This window comes from Camelus ferus, chromosome 12, assembly GCF_009834535.1.
Source record: "Camelus ferus isolate YT-003-E chromosome 12, BCGSAC_Cfer_1.0, whole genome shotgun sequence".
NCBI lineage: Eukaryota > Metazoa > Chordata > Mammalia > Artiodactyla > Camelidae > Camelus > Camelus ferus.
Genome location: NC_045707.1, coordinates 12,721,047 through 12,735,639, shown reverse-complemented (window position 1 = coordinate 12,735,639; position 14,593 = coordinate 12,721,047). Strand labels below are relative to the sequence as shown.

Genomic DNA, 14,593 nt, shown 5'->3' with positions numbered 1-14,593 from the left:
AAGCTCCCCGAGACAGACATCCGGCCCCAACCAGCCCAGACCCATCCTGTACACCGACTGTCCTGACCAAAGCTTTCAGTGACTTGGCTTCCTTACCTGATAAAACAGGCATTAAAAAGGCACCAGCTTCAGTGCCTGTTGTGAGCATCAGCACATGTGTCAGAAGTGCCACCACTGTACCTGGCTCAGGGCAAGCACGGAGGACACACTTGCTACAATTCTTCATGTCTCGGTGCCTCATCCCCCCAGTCAGCCCACAGGCTCTCAGAAGAAGAGCAAATACCATAGCCTGCATTCCCTGAACATCCAGTGTGGGCCCAAGTACACAGGAGCTCAACAGATGCCATAACGAACCAGCAAAACACACTCCATCCACAGACTAGCTTGCTGGGCCTGTGCACAGCTCCCAGAAGCACCAGGCGTGGACTCGGGACAGCTGTTAGAGGGGCCTTCCTGTTTGCTTTTGTAACAAAGTGAGTAATTTCCCTTTGGAAGCTGAAATCACCATCCCTGCCATTTGTTAAGTCCTTGGTGATTTCCAGAGTTAGAGGAGACGGACGTTCGCCCTCTCATCGCACAACAACCACGTGCGGAAGACACTGTTACCGACTTCATTTTACCCAAGAAGAACCTGAAGTTCTGACAGATAAAATGCCCCAGATCACAGATCTGATAAGTAACAGATCAGACTTAACTACCAAATTATCTAGAAACCACAGACATAAAGACATGAGTGGAGAGAAGATATTTCCGTGGGACACACAGGGCACATGCTCACCTGAGCTATGGCCTTAGAGGCTGCATCTGTGGGTCCAGGAGAACTGAACCCCAAGACCCAAAGCAGTGTGCACATGAAGTCAGCGCAGCAAATATTACTGCCCATGGGGGATGGTGCTGAGGCCAAACAAGAATTATTTTCAGAAGGGAAAGAATCAAGAACTCTGCAAACCATCAGCTGGTGAAGTTGACATCAATCCCCAACAAAATTAGAAAATATATTCTTAAGTAAATTACTTTAAATACTTAAAAAAAAAAAAAGAAATGAAGCTCATTAGGAACCAGGCCTGGGGCACCGGGCACTGCGCACGCCCATCACCCCACACGCCCTGGCTGTTGGAGTCCATGTGCGGCAGGGACACAGATGCTGCAGGACCCCAGCAGGGATGAGGGGCCCGTGGGGGCGCCGAACTGCCAGCAGCCCCCCACAACTGGAAGAAGCGCACAGGCCACAGCACAGCACCCTAGGAGCCCCGCTAGTGAGCTGAGGACAGAAGCAAAACAGTCCAGAAATAGCTTGTGTGTCCACTCAAGGGTGTGAAGAAAAGTGTCCCTAGAGGGGCCCCAGTCACCCGTCTTACACCTGAAAAGGCTCTGGGGGAAGCTCTTCCGCTGGGACCGGGGCGAGGGCGAAAGGAGGGTCCAGAGGGCAGGGCCACAGGTCACATAGGAGGGCCTGGGCTGAGACGGGCGGGCAAGCGTGTCCTCAGCACAGAGAAGGCCCAGAGGATCCTGGAGTGAGGGGCGGGTGGGCACTAGGCCCATGGACAAACGAGTGAATGAACACACGCCAGGGACTACAAAGCCACCTCAGGCTTCTGTCTGGTGGCACAGCAGAAAGAGGCTCCTGTCTACCTGACAGGTGGGGCAGGCTGGCCGAGGCAAGGCCCTAGACGTCACTAGACGCTGTCCACTTGCAGCCAGGCTGGACACACAGGACACACAGGAAGGAGCCTCAAAGGATACAGGAGGGGAAGCCTGAAGGCAGGAGCAGAGCATGGTGAAGTCAACAACCGGGGTGACACTGGGCCCAGACCCCTGCTCTGAAAGGACCGTCAGCACTGGGCTTGACCCCGCAACAGATCAGCACAGAAATGGAGCCCCCACGCCAGGAACAGGACAGGCAGGAAGAAGGAACACGGTCTGGGGCTGAGCACCCAACACAACTGCCCATACCGGCCCAGCCACCTTGTTCCCCAGGCGAGCTCCACAGCGGGGCCCTGTGAACCCTCCCTCCTCCACTCCGGCCATGGCACGCTGCAGCCTCCACTGGGAGGCTCCTCCAGCACTGTGTCAGCTGCTCCATGGCTCTCACGCCCCAGCCTCCAGCTTAGCTGAGCCCCCAAGGCCTGTGGCCACGCTCACCATCCCAGCCCCATAGAGCCTTTCCGGGTCCATCTACTGTGACCCCACCAGATCCCCAGGGAGGAGGCCAACAGGGGGCACAGCCCAGGCTTCCAGACCCCCTGACTTGAGCTAGACCCTCCTCACACAGCAGCACGGCCTCGCCCAGGGACCAGGCAAAGCAGGGCCTGAGGCATAGCAGATGACTCACCCCCTTTCCTTCTCCGAATTGAGGCTTGGAATCAAGAAACAGAGTAAATGGGGTAAGTGAGGCTTTGTCCCTTGGCACCAGGCCCCCGCTCCCCACTCCCACCCCTCCTTTCCCATCCTCAGCCTCCCAACAACCAGGATCTCCCAGACCCCCACCACCCCTGGCCGACACCCCATCAGACCGTGAGTGGCAAATGTGCCCAAAGGCCGAGTCAGTAAACACAAGTCAAGGTGGGAACAACCACAAGTACAAACAGTGCTTGTGTGCATGCACACACCCACACACCCAGGCATGCTTGTATACAGCCACACGCACACCTGCACGCAGACGTGCACACACGTGGACACACAGCTAAATCATACTTGGTTCAATGAAATGTTTGTTCAGAAAAAAGGCAAAATCCCATAAAAACCAAGTTCAGAGGCCACCGATGGTTGTGGTGGTCACCGGTGAGCATTCCTGCAGTGTGTTTCCAAAAAAGGGGGCAGGTCAATGTGTTTGCCAGGCCAAGGCTGGTTAGGGACCACACACTGGCGTGACACCTGCCCTGACATTCTCATCACAAAAGAAAAAGGGACCCAGAAGTTCCAGATTTCTTATGGGAAAGAGGATGAACAGGAGGGTCTCAGGCCCACCAAGGTGCTCTCTGGCCTGACCCCTGCTGTCCGAGTACGTCCTTGGTTCAAACCGTCACAGGAGCACCTGGTGGCCGTGACAGGCCCCTGGGGCCTCAGGGCACCGGCGCTATCCCCCCTTCCTCCTCCTCTTCCCTGCTGTCTCAGGAGGAGGGCCCCCACCCAGCCCCTTCCTCTCAATCTCATTTCTGCCAGCCCCCTCAACCCTTCATTTTCTGGGACACCATCCCCCCACCAGGATACATTTTTCTTCCTCTTCCTCCGAGCAGCCAGCAGCCAACCTGGCGTTGACCCCCACCCCTGGCCCCTACACCCTGCTTTTTCTGTTGCCTCACATTTTCCTTTTTTTCCAGGTGTTCAGGTCATCTTTTCAATAGACTACAGGATCCTAAGGGGGTTCTATCAGCCCTCAACAATGTGGCACAAACCTGGCAAGTTTATGCTGGCAATGAACCGTCTTTTTTTTAAAGCAGAAACATGGGGTCTCCCGTGTTGCTTAGATACCTGGGAAACCCTGATGCTGGCCTGGCTCCCTCCAACCAAGTGTCTCTAGAGAAGCTGGGCCAGTGGGGCAGGCTTCCTGTGCTCCTGGCTGCCCAGGCCCTTCTCTGAACAGAGCAACAGAAAGAGCCTGGGTCCAGTTCAACAAAAGCTGTGACCCTTGCTCAGCAGTGTGGACAGAGGCTCGTACTAAGCTGTCCCCTCATCCTCCCCCAGACTCTGCTGGGGGAAAAGCTGGTGAACAGGATGCTGGCCTGAGGCTACAAGAGTGAGCCCCTCTGGAAGACAAGGGTCTGCAGAGCAACCCTGTCACACGGCAGCAGAGGGAATGCCCAGAGCAGAGAGGAAGGAGGCTCTTCTTCCATTCGCTGGTCTCTTCAGACAGAAGCATCCCAGAGAGCAGAGGGCAATTCTCCTGTTTCCACAGGGCAGAGTCCCTGGATCCCTGGTTTACAGGTATCAGGCTGCCCAAGCACCTCTTTGTGTAGAACAGGGAGGGTCCCTTCAGAACAAACAGCTGAACATGGCAATGTGACAGCCTCCGAAAGGGCTTCCTGGAAACTACCCACCAGAGCCTGATGTGTTGTCTAGCCAGACCCAGCTGCCTACTGGGATTGGTTTACTGACCAGTCAGGATCCTCAATCAGTGTGATGGATCAGCTCCCCGACTAACCTTGGACCCTGTGACCCCGGGGCCAGAAGTCTGCCAGCTTCTCTGCCTCACTCTTGAATGAGCAGGCTCACTGGGTATAAAATTCCAGGTGGAAAGGCATTTGGACTCAAGACTTTAAAGCTACTCTTCCATTGCCTTCTAGCATCTGCTACTGCTGATGAGAAGTCTGCTGTCAGCCTGACCTTTGTTCCTTTCTGAATCATCTGTCTCCAGCAGTCAAGATTTTCCTTTTTGACTATGGTGGTGTGAAATACTACGATGACAGGTCTAGAGGTGGATTTGTTTTTATTTCCTTGATTCAGACTTAGACTCCTGCAAACTGGAGTCTCATGCCCTTGTTCAATTTTAGAAAATTCTTAGCCATTTACTCTTCAAATATAGCCTCTTTCCCAATCTTTATTCGTTCCCTCTGGGACTCTATTTAGGTTGATTTTCTCACTTGTTCTCCATATCTCTTACCTGCTCTTTGATACTTCGCTTCTCCTTATCTTTCTGAGCTGCATTTGGGGTAATTTCCTCAGATCTGTCTTTTAGTAACAGCTTCTTTCTTCAGGTGGGTCTAGTATACTATTTCCCATGCATAGATTTTAAAAATCCCAGTGACTACAGTTTTTGTTTCAGTAGCATCTCTTTAGGGATCCTTTTTAAATCTGCATATCCTTTTTATTTTTATTTTGCTCTTTCATTGTGAATTCTGTTAGTCCTCTTAAACTTCATGTTTAAACACCTTTTTTTTTGTCTCTTTCATGTAATTCTATAATTTCCAGTTCTTCTGATGCTAATTCCAGTTCTTGGGTTTGGTTCTAGCCTTCCTACTTCTCATGGGTCCACAGCCACAGCTCTTGGCTTTGTGAGGATATCAGAGCCCTGACCCCTTGCCCTCTGCATGGATACCCTGTCCCAAGCCCCCCGGACTATGGAAGCATCAGCTTCCTCGCACTCTTCTGGGTCTCATTTCTCTCTTCATTTTTGAGAACTGGGAAATTCCTCTTCCTTTGTTTTGAATTGGCAGTGTATTTTTAAAGTTTTATTTTGTCCAGAATATTTATAGGGATGAAGATCCTGACCATGTCTGCTCAGTCTGTCTTGGTGGCTGTCCTCCACACCAAACCAAACTGCAGTCAGGAGGACCTGCTTAGAAGGGGATGGCTCAGCAAAGGACCAGGGTCAGGGATTAGCCCATGAGTGAGGTCAGGAATAATTTTACGGGACAGGTAAGGGTTCTTTCCATGGCCTGGGCAGAATCAAGCCTGAAATCAAGCTTGTGGCTTTGGAACCAGGATTAGGGCCCTTCCTGTGGCCAGGACTGGGTCAGAACTCAGCCTAGGACCAGAGTCAGGGGTCCTCCCATGGCTGGAACCAGAGCAAAATTTAGAACTAGGGTTGGACTCAGATTATAGAAGGGTAGAGCATGCTAACAGTCCATGTGTGTTCGGACATGCCATGATGAAGATGCTGACGGTCACTCTAAGTCACGGCATGACCATTATTAACTGTCACAAATGTCAGGACATATTCATGTATAGCTGAACATGCCAACGATGAGGCTATTAACAGTCCAATATGTAGACACATGCCCACAATGAGGCTTTGGTGGTCATCCTGGGATCGTGTCCACCAAATGCCCCATCAAAGCCCCAGCAGACTCTTGTTTGCCTCCTGCAACTCAAGAGGGCCTACTCCATTATTGTACCAGCAATGTTCACACAGCCCTGGGAGGTCAGCCACTCACTGTAATTACCCCTGCTTAACTGATGCATAAACAGTTGCTGAGAGGGTAGAATAAATGCAGAGATCATATAGCTAGTGCCTGCAGAGCCAGCCAGGAGCAAAGCCCAGGCCCCTTTCCTCACTTGGATGAAATGAAGGAGCACAGTCACACTGGAGATGTGGAGAGCCAGAGGCAGCACGTGCACGCGCATGCAAGCACAGCAGGGGCCCTGCTCCCTGACCATCAGTCCTGGTTGCCCCACTGTCCATCTCCTTCCTTCAGCCCTCAGCCCTCATCCATCCACATGTCATCTCCCTCTTCACCCCACATTCACCCAACCCCTCCACCACTCTAGCACCCACTCACCTCTGACCTGTTCATACGTTCATCTGTCCGTCTTCCTCCCCTCTGGCCCAGCCCCCCTTCGCCTGGCCCCCACCTTAAGTCATCTGCCCGCTGTCTGCCCTGCCGCTCACCAAGCTCCTCGAGCTCTGCCGTCATGGACTTGGAGCGCAGGGTCAGCGTGGTGCTGGGGGCCCTCTTGGGGGGCGGCGGGGCTGCAAAGAAGAGGGAGGCCTTGGACCTCCTGTCCAGCAGCAGGCAGCGCGGCGTGGCCAGGTGCAGGTGCCACCTGCGCTCCACCGCCTGGATCTCCTCGTACTCCCGGGAGGACGAGTCGCACTGTGCCAGGATCTTGTTCAGGCTGCGGCTAGACGCAAACTTCTTCATGGCGCTGGGAGCTCAGGGGTGCTGAGGGCCAGGCTGGGCCGGGGTGGTCAGGGCCTCAGGACGTGGTCAAGGGCCCCAGGCGGGTCACGGTGCTGGCCAGCCCCAGTCTGAGTGCCCACGCTGTAGGCTTCGAGGGCTGAGCAAGGGGGCACCAGAGCCATGGGGTGGGGGCTGGGAGGGGTCTCCCGGCAGGCCGGTCCCCTGCTGCTCCAGGGCCCCCTCAGGCCTCGGAGGCCACTGCACCTCAGGGGACCAGGGTGTGGTCAGCCAAGCCAGGGTCTGGGCTGGGCTGGGCCAGGCCGGCAGAGCGCCTGGGCCCAGGCTGTGCCGCGACGTCGGCGCGGGGAGAAGACGCTCTTCCTCTTCCCTCAGGTGCCGCCTCCCCCTCCCTCCACAATAAGCGGCAGCAGCGTCAACCTCACAGTTGCTATGGCAACCCCGGCCTCCAGGCAGCTGCCGGCAGTGGAAGGAGGGCTCTTCCATGCCAGGGGCCGGGATGCGGACGGGAAGGAGGGGGCAGGGACTTTAGGAAGGGCTACCTGGGGTCAGGGGTCAGAGGCCAGGACCAGGGTTGGCCAGGACCAGGGTTAGCATCAGGGACTGGCGCTCAGGCCACAAATGTAGGCGTGTAGGCTCAGGCACCTGACGTCAACAGTCTGGGGCCGTGGCGGGGGTGAGACGAGGATTGTGGGCCTGGGGTCAAGGTCTAAGGTCAGGGGCCAGAGGGGAGAGACGGGGCACAGAGGACCAAAGCCTGAGACCTCACCTCTGCGCCGAGCCCCATCTTCTTCTGGCTTCCTTGTCACTGACACCACCTTCATGACGAGGCGGTTCCCGCCCTGGCGGATCAGAGCCACCACCTGCTTGTGTCCAACCTTCACCACATTCACCCCATTCACCTGGGACAGACAGGGGGTGGTTGGGCAGTCAGGTGTGCTCTCCTGGGGGCCCAGAGGTCAGCACCCCCTGGGGCTGCACAGCTAAGGATGAGCCTCACCTCGATGAGGAAGTCTCCAGTGCGCAACCCAGCCCTCCAGGCCACGCCCTCCACATCCACCGACTCCAGATACTGCAGCGCGGGGAAGGCTGGCGTGGGCGTGAACTCCTCAATAGGGGTCTCTGCTGTGGGAGTTGGGGTGAGGGAAGTTAGGACGGCACCTCACCAGCGTGGCCCAGGTGGGGGCAGCTGCCACACAGCAACCCTGTGAGTGACCCAGCCCAGGATTCCAGAACACGCCCCTCTGAGAAATACTCCCCCCCACTCCTACCAGAAAGGCCTCCCACACCATTCGACACACAGCAGAGATCCCGTAAATCAATGAGGGAAGAGGCTGCTGCCTCTCATCAACACTCCAGACTAAGAACACAGAGTCACAGAAAGGGGAGAGAAAGAGGGAGAGAAGAAAGGGGGGGGGGCGAGCCCAGGAGTGAGGGAGGCAGGGGCAAAGGGCAGGGGGCAGGGGCGAACATGGTGGGCAGGGGATAGGCAGGAGGAGAGAAGAGGGGAGGGTCAGCCACAAGACACAGAAGACACCCCAACTTGTGCACCACCCCTGCCAACCCGGTGCCCTACCCTTCATTACCTTTGGCCCCTCGGAGCACGAAACCAAAGCCCTCATGGTCCCGTTTCTGCAGAACAGCCACCTTGTCATCAATGACATAATCACTGATGGAGAGAAACAGGGAGGGGTAAGGAGAAACCTGCCAGAAAGCACGGCTGGCCAGGCTGACCCCCACATGTGCCCAAAAATTGTCCTCAGACTTATCTGGGAAGGTAGAAGACAGGTGGGCTGGGCACCACCTCTCCCGGTGGTGACCTCTTCACCCCAGGCCTCCCTGACTAGCTCTCGGCCTCCCTCCACATCTGACACCCCATCTGCATGCATGCCCATCCTCGCCCCCCCGCCCACCTGCCCCACCTGTACCTATGTGCAGTGAGGCTGTCATAGGAGCCCACGGTGTAGTGGCGGAAAAGTCGCTTCGTCCGGTCCTCCCGGGTTTCTGAGGGGAGGTTCAGGAGCTGGTGGAGGGTTTTACCTTCCAAATGGCCCGAACCGCCCCTTGACCATGCTGGTCATCAGCCTCTGTCTACACACACACACCCCTGGCCTGGCTGTGCCCACATGGAAGGAAGGGGTCCAAATCCTGGGGTCCTGGGCCCAATGGTCCTAAGGTAAGAAGGCTAAGGGGGCCTTGCTGGAAATTTTGGCCTCTGGGGGTCAGGGTCCAGATCAGGGCAGGACCCTCATCTGAGTGGCTGCACACAGCAGACCAGACAGGCCAGGGCAACAGGAGAGTCAGCAAGCCTCCAAACTAAGGGCAGAGGAGGTGTGCACACAAGTGTGTGGCCCATAGCCCGCAGCCTGAGTGTGTGTTGTGTGCATACAGGCATATGTCTGTGTGACCTGCACCCACGTGCCAGTGCTGTGCTCACACATGCTTGTACACGTGCATGTCTGTGTGTGCACGACCCACAGTCGCTGCAAGTATCATGCTGCACACCTCGGTGCACTGGTGTGGAAGCAGCCCTGTGACTTTGCTGAATCCCTCACCACAGCCCACTGACGTTCGACCTCATGGGGTCCTTTGCTCCAGACCCCGCCCCTGGGTGGGCAGGGAGGGGCTCAGGCTGAGGGCTGGGTCCCCTTCCCTGATGTCACTGCATCACAGAGCTTTCTCAGTCCCCACCTGTACTCTTGATCTCCAAGCTCCTCATAACCACCAGAGCTGGCCAGCTATCTGCCCGCTGCTCCACCCTTGGCCTCGCTGATTTCCTGCACACCTGCAGGTTCCAATCCACACCTTCCGTCCCAACCTCCCTGCTCCAGGCTCACTTCTCCAGCTGCACGTACATCAGATGCTCCTGTACCCTCGCACCCACTCCTGCCCCCCAGCTTCCCAGCACGTCTGTCTCCAGCTCTCCAGCTCCACCACCACCACAGATTTCATCCCTCAGCTCCTCCCTCATTATCCGTAAGTTCAGCATTTCTCAAGATCACTTTCTTCATTCAACAAGCTCCTACTATGTACCAGGCTCTGAGAATACAGCAGAGAACAAAACCACTACCCTGTGGAGTTTACGATCTATTCAAAGATAGAAGAGAGACAAGAAACAGGTACAAACATAACATGTCAAATGCTGGTAAGCAGTAAGAAAAAGGTAAGCAGGTGGGAGTACAGAGAAAGTCTGCAGCTCTAGGTGGTCACACAAAGTCCTCATCGGGAAGGAAGAGTTAATGCAGGCACAAGGATGTGAGGGAGCAGCCGTCAGATTATGTGGGTAAAGGACTTCCTGGGAGTGGGGCCACTCAGGGCAAAGTCACACGGCAGGTGCCAGTTGGGGTGTTCCAGGGACAGTCAGCAGCCTGTGCAGGGAGGCCTGTCTCCTCCACTGATTGTGAGCTCCTTGCGGGTAAGGACTATGTCTTGTTTATTTCTGTGATCCTAGTACCAAGTACAGCACTTGGCACATAACAGGCACTCCAAATGCTAACTAGAGGGAGAGATAGGTAGACAACTGGCTGGGTGGGTGGGTGGATGGAAAGATGCAAGGATGGATGAAACAAGAGACAGATAGAAGAATGGACCAAAGGTAAATGGAGATGTAAGTGGATGGAGGAAAAGAGCGAGGGGTGGGGGGTGGATGGATAGATGGAAGGAGGGGATGAGGGGATGGGGTTTGCTAGGTGGGCTAATGGGTGAGTAGATGGATGGGTGGGTAAGTTAAAGGACAGACGGATGCTAACAGTAGACGGAGCAGTGGCTGGATGAACAAAAGAGCTCCTGCAAACATCAGAAGACACAGATGTCAAGAAAACCTCAGATCCAGATTGCGGGACCCTGATACTAACTTTTGTGGTTCTTAGCATGTTGACAGTCCTGTCGGCCTTTTCCTTACAGAGCAGGAAAAGTCACCTTGGAGGGTCCCCTAGGTTCCGATGACCTGTCACTTTATCACCCTGTCACCTCCCAGGCACTCACGTGCACTCTTCCCTCTAGAGCACCTGCACCCACCGTCCTGTCGTTCCCAAAGCCAGAGCAGGCCGCATCACTGCTCAGGGAGGCCACAGACCCCTCCTTGCCCCATCACATGCTTCTCCACACTGACGCAACTTTGGAAATGGTCCTAGTGCCTGCCTGCAGAAGGACCCCACACACACACTCCACAGATCACTGGCCTCCTGTTTTTATATCCTGTTGACTAAACAAAATATATTTATTATATAACACAAATTCATTTTCCAGTTTTTTAAATCAGACACATAAAAGTCAGCTAAAACAATAACACATAGCATGACCCCCAAGTCCTGGAAAGAGAAGGGGAGGAGAGAGGATGCCAGCCAGGGCCACAGCCTGGGGGGTCCTATACCAGCCCCCAGCATGCACAGGGCCGATCTCCCCGCTTCCTCCCCTCACGGCTCAACCCTCCCCGCCTGCAACAGCTCCTTTCACCCTAGACAGGTGCCGTGGGAGCCACACTCTCTGCTGACCCTGGGCATCAGCCTGGTCCACACGTGTTGGCAGTGTCCCCTCCTTGGCCTCTAAGTCCCTCTCTGTCCCTGCTCCAGTCTCACAAACAGATCTTTCTTTGGATCTGGGCCTGTTGGAAGCAGGTTCCCATTCCTGGGCTGCCCTCTCTCCTCTGGCAGAACTCAGCCCCTGGGTCCCAAACCAGAGACTCTGCCCAGAGCAGCTGGCGGCCGGGCTTGCAGGTGAGGGCAGAGGTGGTTCCCACCCCCTCCCAGAGGGCAGGCCCACAGGCCTGTCTCCCTTTTCCCGTCCATGAACTGCTCCCATCCACCCAGGTACCTTCTGACACTTTCAGATGACAAACCCCAGAGCCACCCCTGTCTCAGAGCCCCACAACTGCCCAAAGGCCTTCAGCTCCTTCACCAGGTTACTCTGAGTCCTCTCCCTTCTCCTGACTCCATCCCAGCCCTGCCCACCCCGTCTCCATCTCCCCACTCTGGCCTACCTGGGCCGTCGCCCTAACCCGAAACAACCGGCACAACCAGGACAACCTCCCTCGGACTCCTCCTGTGACACTGCCACAGACTTCAAGCCCACCGTCCTTCCCCTTGGTCCACAGCCACCTGACCAGCTGCACGCTCCCCACTCCGGCTCTGCCGCCCCCCCCCCTCCAACACACACAGGTTTACTCAGCCAGAGCCCGCGACGCATGGCGGCTGTGGCACAGACCCTGAAGCTGCTGCCGACGTTGCAAACAAGACTCTGCTCCTTGGGCCGGGGAACCCGCCCTCCTGGAAATGGACTGACAACTGTCCCCATCTCCCAGACTTGCTGGGACGAGTCAGTGAATCCTCAGATGTAAAAGTGCTTAAAACCAAGCCAGGTATCCTGACGCTGGTTGGTGCCTGCTGGGTGCCTGCACATGCAGGTCTAGAATCCAGTGCCGTGCTCTGGCCGACAGGCTCTCCCCACCCCTTCAGCCGACCACTTAAGATGATCCTAGCCGTCCTGGAAGGCTCAGTTCAAACAACACCTCTGCTTTAAAGCCCTCCGTGACTCCTTCAACCCAGGAGCTCCCCGTTGCTCACGCCTACCACAGCCCTGTGCACGCCTGCTCCTCACTGGGCTGACAGCCAGCCTCTGTGATTCTGGCTCCCAGCACAGGGTCCAGCACCCGTCAAGCACCTAATAGACGATTGCTGTTCTCAAATCCCAACTCTAGTCCAGACCTCCCCTCCTTCCTCCGCAGCTTCAGACTCAGGGCCAACTGCCCCTGGATCCCTCAAAACAGAACCTTCATTGCCCTCTTTGTGAGGGAGCACAGGACCCACTCCTGACTCAGGTCTGGAGGCCCCCTCTTCTCCTCCCCTCCTCTGTTCAGCTGGCACCAGAGCCCAAGCTTCTGAAACCATTCCGCACCTGAACACATCACCCCACCCACCCACCATAGGCACACCACAGGGGTCGTGTCCGTCCCACGCTCCCAGCCACCAGGAGAGCTGTCCTGGTAGGGCGGTGAACGGCCAGGTAAGGGAGTAAAGGCTCCTGCTCACGAGTGGATCAGCTGCCACAGGCCTGCCTCCCTGGGCCTCTGCCCTGCTCCACACCAGACAGGAGTCCAGGCCACACATGGGTGGGCTCCCTGGGGAAACTCTCCACCTGGGATAAAGGAGCACACCAACCCCAGGCCTGAGCTCTTCCTGAGCAGAAAGACTGATGCACGCACCCTGGGTCCAGACACACCACTGGTGACCACCACTAGCCACCACTCAGGAGGGCTCCCTTGTCCTACCAGCTCTCCAGGCCAGAAGAAATACCTGCCGGTCTAGGGGCCTCCAGAGACCCTCAAGTCCTCATTGCAAGGGCACACAGTCAGCCCTGGCCTAGGGTCTTGGAAGCACCAGCCTCTCCTCTCCACTGGCAGGATCACCTCAGATCCCAACTCCCAGAGGGGTCCCTCCTGGAGGCACAGGTGCTCAGCAGGGTCAGACTGAGGTTGCTCACCCCAGGAGAACTAGCCTTTGTCCTTGTGTCCTCCCTGCAGGCTAAGGATGGAATCATCCATCACCTGCTACCGTCAGGCCATCCTCACCCCAGGGCACCCATGACAGCCCCTCTGGGCCCAACTGGCCTCATTTCCTCTTGGCTGGTCCAGTCCTCCCTGCACTGCCCACTTGGACAATCTGTCCACTTTGGAAAGACTCCTCTTTTCTCATACTGACCTCTTTACTTGTCTGCCAGCCACGCAGGAGTCTCGCACTCCAAGTACCCAGTATTTCTGTGAGACCCATTTGTGAGTGGGTTATGGTCACTAGGAGCCACGTGTACGATCACAGATTGGTGCACATTCATACGTGTGCATCCTGTGGGCACATCACATGTGTCTCCACAGCTGGCAAGGGTCTGGATGCACACACGTGTCAGTGAGTACGAGGTGTGTACGTGCCATGTCTATCATGTACTCAAGTTTGTACCCAACTCAAATGTGTTTCAATTTACTCCAGTCTTTTCCCTGTGAGTGTCAATGTGGATTTGCCTCTAAGCAAGACCAAAGGAAAGCTGGAAGGGGCAGCACCTCTTGGGAGCCACCCAGGGGATGCAGGGGTCACTCACCGTGCCGTGTGTCATACTGTCTCATCTGCACCTCCTCCACGCAGTCAGCCGGGAACCAGCCTGTGCGGCCTTTCACGGTTCCCTCCCAAAAACCGCCCTCCCCAATGCTGAGCACTGGAGGGACAAAAGCCAGACAGGCTGTCAGGGTAGACCAGGGAAGCCAGAGCCCACTTCTCCCACCACCACCACCACCAGCACCAGCACCTCAGACTCAGGTTCTGCCCACCAACCTTCGCCCTTTCTCTTTCTCTTTCCCTCCCTTCATCTTCCTGGCTTTTTCCCTGAGAAGATTTTGGGATCCACACAGAAAAGAGAAAAGAACAGATGGGCACAGCACAGGATGGGCATGTGGGGGACAGAAAGACTGACAGATGGACACACTCGAGGGGGGACAGGAGGCAGAGGCAGGGGCCACAACCCTGCTCCTGCTCACCCAGCTGACCCCTCTCCTCCCACCTCTTGAACCAACCCCCATCCTTGTTCTGTCGCCCACCCCAGGGGTCTCTGCCAAGAGGTCAGGGTCATTATGCTGTGGCCAGGGGATTAGGTCACATGATGGACCATGGAAGGTTGATGTCTGTAACTGTTTCTTCCTCAGGCTCCCATGGACAGAGGGCACTCACGAGATCAGGACCCCAGTGATGACAGAGACCCCCCCAAATGGGAGGAGCCTGTTATGGCACAGGCGCCCCTCATCACAGACACCCATATAACTGTCACAGATACGCCTTACAACGGCACAGAAACCCCACGTATCAGAAGGGTTTCCAATGAAGAAGTCTCAGAAGTGACACAGGAACCCCACAATTCAGGGAAGGGACAGGGCCCTACAAACACAGAGAACCCCAATGACACCAGCCCCCATCATGACACAGAAACACCCCCATGACGAGAAGAGCCTCTATGGTGACACAGGGAACCCATAACGA

At 56.0% G+C, this 14,593-nt stretch overlaps 1 protein-coding gene across 8 annotated transcripts in view; it reads right to left on the bottom strand.

The window, feature by feature from the left end:
• SHANK3 (SH3 and multiple ankyrin repeat domains 3) overlaps positions 1–14,593 on the bottom strand; it is a 50,967-nt gene that overhangs the window by 19,319 nt on the left and 17,055 nt on the right. For 7 of the 8 annotated variants that reach the window (XR_004324437.1, XM_032492645.1, XM_032492646.1 and 4 more), the window contains exons 13-19: positions 13,665–13,778; positions 8,507–8,582; positions 8,165–8,247; positions 7,579–7,703; positions 7,348–7,480; positions 6,329–6,409; positions 2,333–2,356 (exon numbers count right to left, since the gene is read on the bottom strand). Coding sequence is in view for 7 of the 8 variants with exons in the window: in XM_032492645.1 (XP_032348536.1) it covers positions 2,333–2,356; positions 6,329–6,409; positions 7,348–7,480; positions 7,579–7,703; positions 8,165–8,247; positions 8,507–8,582; positions 13,665–13,778 (636 nt within the window). In the remaining variant the exon portion in view is untranslated. The remainder of the gene's footprint in view (positions 1–2,332; positions 2,357–6,328; positions 6,410–7,347; positions 7,481–7,578; positions 7,704–8,164; positions 8,248–8,506; positions 8,583–13,664; positions 13,779–14,593) is intronic. The other variant, XM_032492643.1, reaches the window with a different exon arrangement.